At 45.1% G+C, this 16,619-nt stretch overlaps 1 protein-coding gene across 1 annotated transcript in view; it reads left to right on the top strand.

Annotated features, from left to right (window-relative positions):
• Positions 1-16,619, top strand: part of INTS4 (integrator complex subunit 4) — a gene marked incomplete at both ends in the record, with an annotated part of 33,010 nt that extends 16,391 nt beyond the window's left edge. The window contains 11 exons of the mRNA XM_079544301.1: positions 1,110-1,225; positions 3,800-3,933; positions 4,782-4,939; positions 6,684-6,777; positions 8,636-8,716; positions 10,988-11,118; positions 11,615-11,674; positions 13,369-13,528; positions 13,839-13,982; positions 14,702-14,822; positions 16,426-16,619. Coding sequence (XP_079400427.1) covers positions 1,110-1,225; positions 3,800-3,933; positions 4,782-4,939; positions 6,684-6,777; positions 8,636-8,716; positions 10,988-11,118; positions 11,615-11,674; positions 13,369-13,528; positions 13,839-13,982; positions 14,702-14,822; positions 16,426-16,619 — 1,393 coding nt within the window. The remainder of the gene's footprint in view (positions 1-1,109; positions 1,226-3,799; positions 3,934-4,781; positions 4,940-6,683; positions 6,778-8,635; positions 8,717-10,987; positions 11,119-11,614; positions 11,675-13,368; positions 13,529-13,838; positions 13,983-14,701; positions 14,823-16,425) is intronic.

Below are 16,619 nucleotides of genomic sequence, written 5' to 3'. Positions count from 1 at the left end.
TTCATGGTCCTTGAGGTCCCTTCCAACCCAGGCCATTCTGTGATTCTGTGATTAACCAAACATTGAACTAGCTAAGGAGGTAACAGCATTCCTCCTCCACTCTAACTCTGTTAGAGAGAATAAGGTTATTCTGTTAGAATCATAGAATCACAAGGTTGGAAAGGACCTATAAGATCACCTAGTACAACCATCCTGTTACCATTGCTGCCACAAGCCACTAAATCAAATCTTTTAGCTCCTCATGCAGACAGTTATTCTGTATTATTATTATTATTCTGCAAATACGTGGAATAGCAGGTGTGTACATAGATTGTACGTGTTCCTGACTGACATAGAGACACTGTACTGTTCTTGCTTGCCAGTGTTGCTGGTGGTCATTCAGAACTGATGACCATGGCAGGAAAACCTTATTGAAAGCAAAGCATTCTCAGAGTTTCCAGAAAAGGTTCTTCCAACTTTTAGTAGGAAACATCATCTATTCCACATAACTAATGTTTTGTGCTCCATGACATGGCAATATTCTCTAGCAGTTGCTTGTACTGATTGTGGGAAGTGGGCTGGCTAAGGGTATTGTGCTCTTGGAGGGATTTTTCTCATCTGTGAGTGAAAATAATGAACGTTTTGGGGGTTTTGGGTTGCTTAATGGAGGCAACAAAGGAAGCAATGCTTCCACACACGTGGTTTGAGATGGAATTGTTGGTTATTATTGGAAGCTCTTCTTTTTTTTTGGTCTTCTTTTTCTTCTAGTGTACTCTTACAGTGCTGTTGGAGTTTGGATTTCTGGATCTTGTTTTGTTGTCCTTTTACCTCCTCACACTTCTGGCTTTTCTGAACAAAAAAATGTATGTGCTTGTTAGCGTTTAACTTGCAAGTTTTCCTTAGGTTGTGTGCCTGCAGGTGTTAACTGTCTCTTGGATGGCTTAAGTGAACAGATTTTATCCTGAAGAGGCAGAGTTGCCATGAGTTTGCACGTAGTCTTGAGCAGTAGGATTCTGGTGCTGACCAACTCCTCAAAGTTCCACTGTAATACAAAACAGTAATGCTTTAAAATGTTGTATTTTGCAGTGTATGTGTTTACTAAGAAATATTTTTGGTCCATGTGTTTACAGGTGTTTAAAGTTCCTGGGGAGCAGGCATCCCACTCTGGTGCTCCCTCTGGTCCCGGAGCTGCTGAGCACGCACCCGTTCTTTGACACTCCAGAACCAGACATGGATGATCCAGCTTGTATCCTTGTGAAGAAGGCAGCTGATCTGTTTCACAGTCAAACATTCAGTGGTGTTTTCCCAGTGCTTGAATTTGTTAAGCTGTTTCAAACTAGCACGGTGCTGTAGCTGTCCCTTTGTGACTCAGCAAGCAATGGACTCACTGTCAGCAAGGAAGGTTGAGGGAACTGGGCTTGTACTTGGGCTTGAGGGAACTGACTTGGAGAAGAGAAGGCTCTGGGTGACCTCATTGTGGCCTTCCAATATTCGAAGGGAGCTTATAAACAGGAGGGGGAACGGCTGTTTTCAGGGGTAGACAGTGGTAGGACAAATGGGAATGGTTTTAAACTGAGATAAGGGAGGTTTAGGTTAGATCTTAGGAGGAAGTTTTTCAGCTGGAGGGTGGTGAGGCATTGGAACAGGTTGCCCAAGGAGGCTGTGGATGCCCCATCCCTGCAGGCATTCAAGGCCAGGCTGGATGTGGCTCTGGGCAGCCTGGGCTGCTGGTTGGCAACCTGCACACAGCAGTGGGTTGGAACTGGATGAGCACTGTGCTCCTTTGTAACCCAGGCCATTTTATCATCTGGAACAATCTTCATAAATACCAGAGTGGTGTAATCAGCTTTTTCATGCTGTGTGAATGATCTGGTTATCAAGCAATGTCTCAAGGTTGAGGTTTTGCAGATGAGCCCTTTGATGGGAAAATTAGCTTGCACTAATTTGGGAGATGCTTTCGCTTTTAAATAAGAGTGGTTTTCTGTTTTGTTTGCTTGTTGGTGAAACTTCTACTCCTCTCCCTGTTGTACAGTTTATAGAACAGCACTGTCACTTAGTGTAGCAGTGACTGAACTCCCATAATGCTATAAACTTGGCTTTCTGAATTAAGTAAGTCAGAAATCCTTATATTAAATTCAGTGCTTCCGAGTGCACACTGTGATTTTTGTACCGTTGCTCTTAACAATGGGAGATGCCTCAGAAATGTGAAATACCATTTTTCTATTGTTCATTCTCCTCACTTTCTTTCTGTGCAGCTGCAGAACGTGCTGTTATTTATGGTGCATGCTGAGAGATGTTAGATGGGAACAGCTTGTTTGAACTGCCACGCTGCTCCTTGTTTTTCTCTCCATTTGGAGGCCACCAGCTAACAGATCAAATGAATAGCTGGTGGGGATTGACAAGGGCTGGGATCAGGTGGAGAGGAAGTTAATCTTAATTTGGATAGCAGTGTCATACATCTGTCCTAGGAGTTTGGGATTTAAGGAATTTGGGGGGTGAAAAGCTCTAGTTTACCTCAGTGCACCTTAAAATCATAGAGTGGTTGAGGTTGGGAAGGATCTCTGAGGTCATCTCGTCCAACCATCAACCCATCCCCACTGTTTCCCTTTGGGCCACATCTTTGCAGCTCTTGAACACCTCCAGGGATGGAGACTCCACCACCTCTCTGCTCGAATCCAGGAGATGTTAGTTTAGAAATGTTCTGGAGGTGACTCGCCACCATGTTTTATGGAGAGGTGTTCTGGGAAGCCAGGCTGAGAGCCAGAAACGACAAGGAAGGCCTTCAGTGAATGAACTGGTAGTTAAAAATGTGAGGATTTTAGATTCCAAGTGGCCAGCAAATCTTAATCAACAGTAAAGCTGAATCACTTCAGCTGAAAACCTGGAAGGGATTTTGGGTGAAGGAGAGGAACTGGTTTGGCAAGTTGAAGTCTTTATGCTTGGTAGCCCACAGATAGAGAATATATTCAGGAGATGAGAAATTACGTTCACATCTCTGCTGTGCTTAGGAGTGCATCTGAACCCATTTCTTCTCCGCGCAGGCAAGTGCCCTGACCTCGTCTGCTTTGCATTGGAATCTTTTTACTCCTGCTAGAGATCTTATGTTTTGGGGCACGCTGTTGCAGGTGAATGTCCCAGCCTTTGGACCTGTTGATTGAAGCCTTTGGCTGCCCTCTGTATTTCTATGGCTCTCAGACCATGAAAAAGGTTTTCCTATTCCAGAATCTTTGTCCTGTGGTGTTCCTTTGGTTCACTGTAATTCTGCTGGCCAGGCTGGACTGGGCTCTGAGCAACCTGATCGAGCTGTAGATGTTCCTGTTCACTGCAGAGGAGCTGAACTAGGTGACCTTCAAACACCCTTCCAACTCAAATGATTCTGTGATTCTATGATGCTTTTCAGGGTGTTCGCATGGGAGGAATTGCAACGATTTTCAAAACCTCAGAGGCAAACGTTTAATTTTAAGTGTTTGGGTGCCAAACTGGTAAGCACAGCGTGAGCCTCAGGGGAAGCTCCACCTATTGAGTTGTGCATTTATGATCCTTGGCTCCTATCCTGTGTGTTGCCTCTGAGCCATCCCCCGTTGGCAGTAGCAGCCCTTCTCCAATATGGCCCTGCCTGTAGTGTTTGCACTCTGTACTTCAGCTGCATCTGCTCAGACAGCTGCCTCCTTGGGTTTTGTTCAGCATTCTCCAGCAGTAAAGAACTTACTAAAGAACCACCAGCAAAGAAAGGGTTGTTGAGTTATTGCTATTGGCCTCGCCATCCCCAAAGAACTCTTCTGGTCGTTGTTTATTTTTCTTTGACAATCCGTTTCAATAGACATTGCTGTTCTGGTTCTGATTTTCAATGCTGCTAAAAGTTGCCCAACAATGCCAGCGCTGTTTTCTGATCACACGTTCAGACATTACGCCTATCTTCGTGACAGCCTCTCTCATCTGGTCCCTCCACTACGAGTAAGTTGAACCACCAAGGCTTTTGCTTTGTTGGGAGTATTGTTGGTTTCTTCCATGTCTGCCAACGGGTAATGATTTGACTCTGGATTTCTTTTTCCCCTCAGCACCAGTGAGTGAATATTGAAACGTACCTTAGCTGGGGAGAGCCAAATATTAGATTGTTACGATATGGATTTTGTAATATTTTGTTGAAGAAAAATGTTATTGCTCTCGAGCTGGAATAACACATGCTCTGCTGGTTAGAAAAGAATGCTGGGAGGCAGGATTCCCAGGAGCTGTCACTGCGTGGGGAAGGGGAGCTCAGCCTTTGTGGATGTTACAACATGTAGCACGCTTAACAATTCACAGCATTGAACATATTACAAATCTAGCTGTGGTGTCCCTGTTCATTGCAGGGGAGTTGGACTAGACGGCCTTCAGAGGTCCCTTCCAACTCCAAGGATTCTATGGTTTGACTTAGATCTCACCTAAACAGTTTATTCGTGGCAGTGGTGCGTTCCGTGCTCCTTTAGAGCATGCTTTTCCTGCATGGAAGTACAGGTGGGACTGAAGGCAGTTGTAAGTCTTAGTGCAGTTCATAAACTTGATTGCATGTGGTCTTCCTCTGATTCCACTGTTTCATAGGTGAGGAGGATGCTCAAAGGCACACTGACATTTAATCTCAAGATCTCTAGCTATGAGTGGGTTTTAAATAGAGAGTATTAACCAATAAAGCCCTGGCATAAATGTTGAATCTGAGAAATAAAGTTGGAGATCTCAGTTGGTAGCTGTTAAATAACACAGCAGCGTTTTGCAGTGCTGTTACTGATGTTAGACTTGTCTCTTGTGTCATGTTTGTCTACGCTTAGCTGCCAGGTAGGAAGCTGGTCTCCTCCCCCATCTCTCCCAGCATTGCACCACATGAGGACCCTTCCCAGCAGTTCTTGCACCAGAGCCTGGAGAGGGTGTACAACCTCCAGCACCTCGACCCGCAGGGCATCCAGGAGCTGCTGGAGTTCACCATTCGGTAAGGCTGCTCATCAGAGGAGTCAGGATTTGCAGCTTCTCTGAAGTCAGTTCTGAAGATCGGTGTCATTCTCAGTCCTGTCCCTGCACATCTCTCATTTTGGTCAGATTATTTGTAACGTGTGCACACAGGGCTTTTTGTTTTGGATGGAGAGAAGGGTTTTTCCCCCCTTGGTCTCCCGGTTTCCAGGCCCCATGGCCTCTGATTGCATGGGTGAGAAGCTGCTTCTGCTGCCTTGCTGGGATCCTTTCATCAGTCCTGCTTATAAAGGGGTTGGGTGTTCTTCATGAGTTAGGAATTCAGAGATTTTCCTGAAATACACAGTATTATTGCACGCTGCTGTTGCATACATGAGGGGCCTATTCTGCCTTTTCCATTTATCTCAGCTGATTTAGACAAACAAAACACTTGAAAGGATCATTGCAGAGAGGATGAGAGAGTTATTTTTGAAAGCCAGAAAAACAGGCTCAGATCCCTTATTTGGAACACGAAATCCCGAAAAGGCTTTTCCCTTTTTCCCTACATTGCCCCCTTTTTTATATGTGTAGCTGTAAACTGCTTTTGCACCCGTCTGCACTAGAAATCCTGACTGTGAAAACAACGTGCTTTATCCTCAGCTGCTTTAGAGCTATGGTGCACAGCCCAGAACATCATCTCACAGCATCCAGTGCACAAAACGCTTTTAACAGGTTCTCTCTTGGCAGAGCATCCAGAATCTGACAGGCATAGTGAAACTCTGGGCACCTGAGAGGCTGTGAGTGCCTTTGTTTCTTCACAGCAGTCCTGTCTGAGATGGCCACGTGCACAGCTGTGTACTGCACAGGAGAGTGGTGCTTTGGAGCTGGTGTAAATTGTTATTGTTCCCTGTTGTGAGGTGTGGGAATTAAGCACCAAGGAGCCTGTCCACACACAGCAGCCTACTGAGTATCTGTTCCTCAGGTTTAAGGTTGTCTTACAGTGGCAGCTATCACAGAGTCACAGAATGGCCCAGGTTGGAAGGGACCTCAAGCTCCATGAAGCTCCAACCCCCTGCCATATGCAGGGCCACCAATTTTACATTTCGTCCTAGGCCAGGCTCCATCCAATCTGGCCTGGAATACCTTCAGGGATGGGGCATCACAGCCTCTCTGGGCAGCTGTTCCAGCACCTCACCACTCTCTCTGTAAAGAATTTCCCCCTGACATCCAACCTAAATCTTCCTTCCCTCAACTTCAAACCATTTCCCCTTGTCCTGCAGTTATCTACCCTTTCAAAGAGTTGGCTCCCCTTGTGTTTATAGGCTCCCTTTGGGTACTGAAAGGCCATACCTCAAACGTGCTTGATTGCATGAGCCCACCGTGTTCCAATCAACCTTTCCCAGTATGAGCAGTTGGATTTCCCAGCAGCGGAACACAAATGGGTCATTGGCTGCTGTAGAAACCTGGAGGGTTTTTTTTTTAAGTTAAATCTGGAACTGCTGCCCTGTTTGGTTCCCACAGGGCTGCAGAGCAATGTGGGTTGACAGGCTTACTGCTTCCACTGCTGCGCTTGTGTCAGCCTCTAAGAAAAAAGGAGCTGCCAAGTCCCAGGGTGCAGCCTGTTTTGTAGTGCATGCTTTCCTACTTTTTCTGGTGCTCATACCAGGGATAAGGAAAAACAAGATGTGGGAATGGCTGGCCTCAGCATTGCTGTTGCTGCATTCTGAGCGCATTTAGATTAACCTACTTGCTGTCTCAACGCTTTTTTTCCCTCTTGTTTATTTCAGTGATCTTCAGAGGCTTGGGGAGCTGCAGTCAGAGCTGGCAGGGATGGCGGATTTCACTGCGACGTACCTTCAGTGTCAGCTGCTCCTCACCAAGGTCTGATTCAGCAGGGTGTCGTGGGCTGTGCTTCAGAACGTCCCAGGCAGCTGCACACTGTTGTGGTGATCAGCTGAGAGCTGATCCCTGGTGAAAGTGCAGATTTGGTGGATTTCTGGGGCACCTGCTTCACTTCTGGGGCAGAGAATTGATAAAGTAACTTCAGTAATGAATGCACCATTGCATTTCTGTGCCAGTGCAGAATTTATTTTCTGACAGTCACAGTGTGGAGAACCGCTCTGCAACCTTTCACGTTGAGAGAGTGCTTTTCTTTCTGCTGGTGACCACCGAAATGCTTTTGGTAAAACTGCTCCTGAAAGTGGAGTTTCTGCAGAGTGTGTTCTGTAGACAGCGTTTTTGGCACCGGTGCCAGCGCCATTCTTTAGACTTGAGTGAGGGAAATATCAGCTATGCTTTGCAATGTTGAAACGACCTGTCTGTTCTGTATAAGCAAGTGAAGTGGTTATTTTGATACTGTGGCAGCAGCCCTCTTCAAAGTCAGCTCCTTGCTGAAGCATAAACTCGATTTTTGTTTTGCTTTCCTTCTTGAGCTATAAGCTGGCAATTTACCTGAGTTTCCTAATACTCTTAAGGTGTTTGAATGTAGGTAGGTAAAGCAGGACCTCACAAATGAGTTTCCAAGAGAAATAAGGTAAAAGCTTTGTTGTGTAAAACCGAAAGTGATTTGAGTTTCTTAGCTGAATGTGTAACTGTCAGTTGGGATGTGTTACAGCAGCCCTCAAATCCTCAGAATGCATTTATAACCCAAAAAAAGTATTTTAGAGAGCTGTTGTAGGCTTTGAGTATCTTGATGCAGCAGGAGGTGTCAGTGCCCATCACAGGAGCTTGATCTGCATGGTCTTTAAGGTCCCTTCCAACCCATGCTGGTCTCTGATTCTATGAAACGCAGAGATTTGTCAACGCAGAATGTGCAGTCCATGCAGAGGGCTGGCATTTGGAAGCGGCTTTGTGTTGCCTTTCTCCAGGGCTTGACTGGACTGAGCCATCCTGCCTTAGCTAAGAGAACGTGAATGTTTCTGTTTCTGGCAAAGATGAGTGTTCTGTTTGGGAGAAGTGGGTGAACACTGCACCAAACATTCTTTGCTTGAGCTGCAGAGCAGTCAATAAATACATGGGTGATACAGAGCGAGTAATGTGGCTGAAATTAGAAGTGAGTTTTAATGCCACAGAGTTAGAAATTTCAGTGTGACAGAGAGAACACCAATGCCAGAACACCCTTCTCAGTAGATTTCTTTCCTGTCAAGCTTTCTTAATCCTTTCTTAACATAAACCAAAGAGCAAATTTCTTTTTGTACAAATACCAGCAGCTTTGTTGCACTCAGTAACTTCAGGATCTTGCTGGGGGAGCAGGGAGTGGGAGCTGTCAACAGGAAGGCTGAGGAATATTGGCTGTGTGGGTGTGTTTCTGAGGACAGTTATTGTTTCCAGTATTTCAGTTCCAGGGGTGCAATCTGAGGATGCCCTGCTCTTAGTCTCAAGAAGGTGATAATGGTTTATAATTTCTCTGATCAGTGACTGCATATTATCCTTAAATACTGAAGAATTTGCAGCTTAGCCAGTCTCTCATTCGTAGTTTGGTTAACGTTATTCCCAACTCTGTGTAGGATTTTTTTAATGTGGGTGTTTATACAGAAGTGTGTAGTTTGGAAGCTGTGGTTTCCCATACTGTGTTTAAAAGCAAGAAGAAACCTTTAGCCTGCTCTCTGACAGCTTGTTGGCATATAGCAGAGACAGGGCATGCCCCCAAGCGCTGTTTATCTCGCACAGTGTTACAGTGCTCAGACTGAAATGATTATTTGTCATCCCTTTTTTTTTTTTTAATGGTTTTCTTCTGTAGGCCTTGCAGGAGAAGCTGTGGAACGTGGCAGCTCCTTTGTACCTGAAACAGAATGCGTTGGCATCTGCTGCAGCAAAACAGGTGAGGCTGAAGCACCTGAAGGCGAGTCCTTGGATTCCAGCCTCCGTGGCCTTGCAGTACTTAAAGTGTTTCTGACTTTATGCTGTAGCCTGTCCAAGTAAATCCTAGTTCCCCAAAGTGAAGTAATTTCTTTCAGTTTCAAAAGATCAAATGAAATAGCAATTGAAGATTTAGGACCGCAGGAAAAAAGCAAACATGCCACGTATCTTCCAGAGTAATGAGAAAGAAGATTGGAGAACAGTGGACTGTTGGCCTCTGGGGAACTCCATGGAGTGAGTCCTCTTAGAAGCCGTTTGTGAGCAAATGAAAATCAGGAAGGTGATTGGGATCAGCTGAAATGCATTTTGAAGGGTGAATTATGCCTGACCAACCTTACTGCTTTCCACAGTGACGGCACTGGTGCTGTAGACATTAGATATTGGATGTCACAAAGCCTGACTTTCTCAAACCCTTTAGCACAGTCTCCCATTACTTATTACCAAAATGGCAAGATTCCACATCAATAAATGGATGATAATGTGGATGGAAAATTGGCCAGACTGCCTGGCTTAAAGCATTGCAAATACTGGCACAAAGTCCAGAGTACCCTCCACAACCCTGTGGATAAAACTGAGTTGAGGAGCTGGTCTGTATGCTTGGAGGGCAAGGCTGCTGTTCAAAGGGATCTGGAGCAGACTGAAGAAAGGGGATGACAGCAGCCTCATGACAGCAGCATGGGAGTCCTGGTGTGCAACGAGTTGAACGTGAAGCAGCAAGGAAGGCCAACTGCATCCTGGGCTGTCAGAGCATGCCTTATCCAGCAGATCTGGGAAAGTGATCTGTCCCCTCTACTTGGTTGTGAGGAGATCACATCTGGAGCAGTGATGTGCTCATCTCCATCCAAGGAAGGTAATGCCAAACTGCAGCGAGCTGAGCAGGGGGCCTTAAGGTGGCTGAGGAGTGGAGCAGTTTTCCTGCGAGGAGAAGTTGAGGGATCTGGGCTCATTCAGCCTGGGGAAGGAGGCTGATGTACTGCTCTACACCACTGCCTTATCTGAGGATATGGATCGCACAAACAAGGACTCTTCTGAGATGTGCTGCCGTGGGACAAGAAGCACAATGGATACAAGTTGGAATATGAGAAATTCTGAGTAGATGTAAGGTAGCAAAAATTGCCATGACTGTCATTAAGCGCTACAATGGATTTCCCAGACTGTTAGTGGGGAATCTTCATCTTGGAAGTGTTCACAGAACACATGGCTCTGGGTAATTGGGCTAATTAGACCTGCCTTGAGGAGGGGACTGTGGTAAATGAGCTCCAGAAGTTCCACACAATCCTGGTTATTCTTATTCTCTGGTATTTGATTGGCTGATCCTGAAAAAAAAAACAAAGCGAAACTATTTTTTAAAATAAAGAAATGAGAAAGCAAGCTTTAAATAATCTGGATTTAGGGTAAAAACAAATTTGTGGGTCTGCTGGGAAGCCACGCTGACATTTTGATCCTCCAGTTAATTAAAATGTATTAAGATGCAGCTACTGCTGTGCATCAAACCCTTCTCTGCTGTTGACAATTGTCCCTGGAGATGAGTAGATGCAAAAGCCTATCAGCTTCTTAAATCTTCTCTAATTGAACTGTCTTTCTTGGGTGCCCTTCTTAGTAGTGTGTGAGCCCCCCCGGGAAGGTTTATCTGTTTTGATTCTGAATGTAGATCACTTTCCATCAAGCAAGGTGAGAGGATCTTTATTTAATAAAGTCCTTGCTTCTGTGTGGTTACACTGAATGCAGTGGTGTTCAGTAACGCCACAGCATGCTGTGTAAGCTTTTAACTGTGTCGAAAATAACACAGGAGGATGCTTACCTTGTGATGGTTCCCATTTCTAGCAGCAGCACGTGAAGTGTTGTTGAATGTGAAGTTGTTTCTGTTTAGTCTGGCTCTGAAACTGAACCTGAGCAGAGCCACTGGTGCTGCTCTGCTGTGCTGCTTGGTTTGTATTCCAGTGCAACCAGCAGGAGCTGGTGAGAGCTCCAGCCCAGAAATGTAAAATACAACATCACAGGGTGTGTTGCCAAGAGAGGGAGTGATGGATTTCAGGCGAGGAGTCACAGATTGGTTCTTTGGTATCTTTTAGTATTAAGTACCGCCTCGCACCGTGAAATGTTTCATCACAAGAATGGTGCTCATGGATTAATGGTTCCTCACGTGAGGAAAAAGTGCAGAATCTTGCGACCGTGCTTGGGCAACAATTAACTGAGCCTGATGGTTTGTTGTCGTGTTTGTGTTGTCTGACAGATCTTGGAAGAAACTTACAAAATGGAGTTCATGTACAGCGGTGTGGAAAGTAGACAAGTGGTCATCATTCACCACATGAGACTGCAAGCAAAAGCTTTACAGCTCATAGTGACTGCACGCACCACCAGAGGGTAAGGGTGGTGCCAAGGGTCACCTGCAAGCTTTGTATCCTTGAGCTTTGTTTTAAGAAGCAGCAAGGCTAAATTAGACACTTAAAACACCATGGAAATGCTGATGAGCATTTGAAGAATGAAGTTGAGTTCGTTCTTCAGTGCACGTAGGAGAACATAAATATGTTTGTTGGCATCCATTTGCTGTGCTGTCATAGAGTTCCATGAGATCTGTTATGTTTTAAAGGTGGAAAGTTTGTTTTGCAACAGTGGCTTTGGGAACTTAATGCCTGTGGATGCGAATGAGAAGGATGTATTGTGGAGGGGGTTATGGGTGTGGAGAAGATGACAGTTCATTTTTTCTTTCTCCTGTGGGAATCCATTTGTGGTCTCAGATTGTCTTTAAGGTCTTACAGTTTCTAGGAGCTTGAACTGAATTTCAAAACTCAAATGCTTACGGCTGTAGAGCCAGTTCTCTTATTTTATTTTTGGATCAAGCAGTGTTATCTCATTACAGGGTGGAACCCCTTTTTGGGATGTGTGAGAAATTCCTTCAGGAAGTAGATTCCTTTCAGAGGTGAGGAACAGCATTGCTTCTTCTCTTTGTGCTTTTTTTGTATTTTGTATTGAAGCTGGTGATATTTCTTCCACATGTAACCTGCTATTGAATATGCCACTGGTAGCCAGGGAGCAGAACTGCTCACTTCCTTCCTTTCTTTCCCTCTCGTTAGACCTCAGGATCAGCAAAACTCATCACTTTATCTTAGGAATGCAACCCCTACAGCAGCGATGAATTCCATAAACTGGAATCTGAACGTTGGCAGAGCTTGTTGCTTAGCTGTAAGGTCACCTAGAAATGCCTGTACACACAAAATCCCCCTGTGTAGGTTGTGCAGCCTCAGCATGACAGATGTTGGCTGCACCGCATGACAGAGCAGTAGAAATGTGCTGCCTGTGTAGAGGCAATCACAGAAGCACAAGGGCGCACGGTGCTGCTTACACACTCTTGGAACATAGAAAGGAGCACGTGATTTTCCTCTGCCTTTGCCAAAGCTTCTGTTTAGGGAGTTTGAACTTGTGTAGAGCATTAATGGGATCTTGGAGAATCTCACTTGTAGGGCTTTAGGACCAGAGACTCCTTTTTTGGGGGGGTGGCGGGAGGGGGCGAGTCCACTATTCCTCCCCAGGCTTTTCTAGACTCAGCTGGAGGTGAAAATACAGCACAGTGCTGGGCCTAATGAGCACAGAAGAGCCCATTGCCCAAGAGGCTGCTCCCCTGCAGGAATGGTGCACGTCACTTCTCTCACCGATCGCACCAGGCATTTACTAGGCTTACAAAGCTGTCCTGCTGAATGTGGCAGGCATGTTGCTAACAATGACAAATAAGCCATCAGGGAGTCAGTCTAACAGCATTTTCTGCATGTGGGGATGTACAGGAGAAGACCGATTTTTGCTTCTGTATAAAGAACAATACTGGATGATCTGAGAGGCTCTTGTCCCTTGATATAAAATGAATTCTAGTTTCTGTTCCTCACCTCCAGAGCTAGCTTTTTTTTTTTTTTTAACTGATTCTAGTTTACTGTTAAAATTTCACGGTACAGATGTAACACTCCCTTACAAAGATTGGTAGAGCAAAGCCATTCTCCAGGGAGGTCAGAGAGTTCACGTGGCGGTTACATTCTGCAACAAGTCAGCTGTTGGGTTAGCAGGATGGAAGTGCACAGCATAAAGGATGAGTGTCTTTCCTGAGATGTACTGATCTCAGAAGTTTACAAGGCAGCAGTAATAGGAGCAGCACTGTCACCTGACTGTTTATTTCTTGAGACGTAGGGATTGAATGCTGAGTGCTGGAATTGCCTGTGACCTGTCACTTCATTCAATTAGCATTCTTGCTATCAGAACAGTGTTACAGCTGCACATGCAGTCTCATATAGATAAATCCTTACAGCAGTGAGCTGCCATGAGTGTGTTTTTATAGGCTTTTATTTACCTCAACATTTCTAGCTCGTTCTGTAAATCTTCCCTGCTGGGCTCTGTATTGAGGCAGGACCTAAGAGATGTGTCCTCCAAAGCCCTTGGTGTTGACAACTTGAAAATAAGTAGCCAAAATTATTTTAATATGAGAGTGCATCGGAAGTGGAATCTCCATATCTAATGTTGTCATTGTAACTAACCATAAAGATCAGCTTGGCTAAAGATAATGGGACCACTGAAAATGTTGAAATAAGTATTTCATTTTTTTTTTCTTTAAATTATTTTTTTAAAATACAGATGTTTCATCTCTGAGCTCCCACAAATGCAGGGCAGTTTTGTAGATAAGCTGCTGGACTTAATGCCCAGACTGGTGACATCCAAGCCTTCAGAAGTGGTCAAGATTCTTCAAACGACGCTGCGACAAAGTACCTTCCTCCACCTTCCTCTTCCAGAGCAGGTCAGTTTAGAATGCAGTAGCTTTGCAGACTGTCTTTGGCTGCCACGTAGTTCGTGACGGACCACAAAGCTTTTATGCTGCAGCTTTCTGCTCAGTTGCAAACGTTGGTTCTTCACGCGATCGCTTCTCCTCACCTATCATCTCCGGGATTAAGGCTAAAATTCAAGATATTAATTCTTGGCAGCATGTCAAATGATGTAAAGCTCATGCATAGTTCCTCTGTTAAGAACAACAGTGATTCTTTTTTCCTTTTTTTTTTTTTTCTCTTTTTCCTCTCCTTTATTTTCACCAACAATTTTGCCTCTTCCAGCTCCACAGAGCCAGTGCAAACATCATTGAGCCGACTGGTGAATCAGACAATCCTCTGAGGTTTACATCAGGGTTAGTGGTGGCATTGGATGTGGATGCAACCCTGGAACACGTGCAGGATCCCCAAGGAACTGTTAAAGTTCAGGTAAGCAGCCGGTTGACAAAATTGCAGACAAGATTTTGTTTTGGGGGGAGTTTTCATGAGGACATGAGGATGTCAATACTTCCTGGTTGCAAACAGTTGTACTCCTTAACACTCTTGGACTTCTGTGGTGTAACCTCACATGCAAAACTGTATTGCATATAGTGCCTTGGGCTCACTTCTGTTGCTCTTGGGAGTTTGAGCCCTTTGAAAGCATTCTGTGCTCCGTATGTGCTACACTGCTTTCACATGTGTGCCCAGCACACTATGGACAAACACGGGGGTGAACTTCCACCAGCTTGTATATTGGGAAGAGGAGCAAAAGGAGGTGTTCTGAACCCCAGAGAAGTTAGTATGCCTTTGGCTCTCTGTATTTAACACTCAGTTTTCTTCCTGCTGTTGAATCATTACCGTCAACTAAGCTGCAGCTAAGAAGGGTATGGTGTGATTCAAGTAAGTATGCGGATGTGCTGCTCAGCAGAGAAACTAGAAGCTTGACAGTGTAGAGGAAGAAGGTGATACCTTCTGCTGCATGCCATGGGTTTAAATGGCCAACACAGAATCATGTGTTCTTTACATCTAGATCAACTGGGCTCCTGGTTCTGAGCTAAAGCACAGCTTCTGCCTTCAGACCTTGAACAAAGAGCCCAAAAATTCTGTACATTGTACAAAAGCCCAGTCCAGTTGTCATACATCTGTTTTTGTTATTTATTTTTTGATAGGTATTGTATCCGGATGGGCAAGCGCAGTTAATCCATCCTAAGCCAGCTGACTTCAGAAATCCTGGTCCTGGAAGGCACAGGCTGATAACTCAGGTCTACCTCTCACACACAGCCTGGACAGGTAATGTTATCAATACGAGTTCATGGGATTGTGTTGCTACATATTTGAAAGGTGGGAGTGTGTGATTCCCATCTCTTGTGTGCCCACAGCCTTGGGAGCTTGAGGATGGAGGGGCGTTACAGGGGGTGTAGCATCGCTCAGGTTTCTGTTCTTACAGCCTCTGAGCAGTTGCATCTTACCAGAGGACTTTGAGTTGGAAGGGACCCTTAAAGGTCATCTAGTCCAACTGCCCTGCAGTGAACAGGGGCACCTGCATCTGCGGGGACATCTTGTTTGATAGGATATGGGGTCCTGCAGGTGACAGAGAGGCTGCTGTCCTAAAGAGAAGGCCCTTGCTGTGCACCAGGGGCTGCACATGCAGTCTTCCAGCATTGGGAGCTTTAAAACGGAGCGTGTTACCCATAGCTGTGCAGAGCAGGATTCATTGTAGGAGCCAGGTCTGCATCCTCATTTAAAGGCAGGGAGTCCTAATGAACTGATTCATTGTCATTCATTGTTTTGGATCTGACAGGTATTTGAGCACAGCAGAGAACCTTTGGAACTGTGTGTACTCAACAGCATAGTTTCACTGTTAATTAAACTTTCGCCCTTTGAATGTCCTAAAAAAACACCCTGTATCTCTGGTGACTCCCACATCCACGTTCAGTCATAGATGGCATTCACACTTCTCAATGAAACCGCTGCAGTAATTGGCTTGTGGGCTTCAGACAACAAAAGCAAATATATTTTTTGCAGCTGCCTTTCTCCCGTTTTCTTTTAAACCCTTCACATAATTCAAGTATAGGGTATATATTTTTTTTTTGAGCACTTTCTCCTGTTTAATAGGACTTGGTGATTTATATTTTTAATTAGTGGATTTTTTTTCAGTGCCATGTTCCCTTTCAGTTGCTCCATTTTACATAGCACCTCCATGGTGCGTTCGTTCACCTTGCTTGTCTTTCATTTCTGGAGAAGAAAAATGGAATTGTCAGGAGTATCAGGATTTAAAAGTTGGTTCTGCCAACACAGCAGGAGCTGAACTTGGTCCTTATTTCTGCTTTTGCAGTGTGTGCTGGAAGGGCACTTCAAATGGGGACCTATGGGATTCTGTTCTGTTCCCTTAGCAGTTATTTGAGTTAAGAACTTTGACATTGGTGCTTAGGCGTTTCACAGGTGGTGAGGAAATCAAACTGGGAGGGGCTGAGAGCACAGGGTCAGTTGACAAAGTGGGCAGATTTCCTCAATGCATGAAAAAGAAATTCATTAAGACCATGAAGGACAGTATGGGCTTACAACGGAGGACATCCAAACACAAAGCATAGATTAACTGTTGCATAGCAGAAGCAGTGACTGAAAGCTACAGATTAGAGCTGATGCTGTGGCAGAACAATGAGTTTTAGGGAACTGTTAGCTGAACTGTGGTGTAACTGTGGGAAAAGGTAATTTATTGTGCTCCATCCGGTCAGTCTGTGTGATCAGACATTCAGCATTGCTTCTTGATGACAGCAGCACTTGGGGATGTGGTCAGTGGGCACGGCGGCGATGGGCTGACAGCTGATGATCTTAGCAGTCTTTTTCAACCTCCGTGATTCCATGTATGGTTTGTTCTGTTCTCTCCTTTCAGAGCCGTGTCAGATCGAAGTGCGGCTGCTGCTGGCCTACAATTCCAACAGGAGCAAGGCAGCAGCCAAGATTGCCAAATCCACCTGGAATGAGAGCACCGAGGCTCTGCCGCAGCCAGAAAGTGGCATCGAGGGGACCATCCCCTTCAGCAAACCTGTCAAAGTGTACATAATGCCCAAACCTGCCAGGAGGTGA

Source organism: Tetrao urogallus, assembly GCF_951394365.1.
Source record: "Tetrao urogallus genome assembly, chromosome: 1".
In the NCBI taxonomy this organism is placed as follows: Eukaryota; Metazoa; Chordata; class Aves; order Galliformes; family Phasianidae; genus Tetrao; species Tetrao urogallus.
This window is presented reverse-complemented; position numbering and strand designations above follow the sequence as displayed.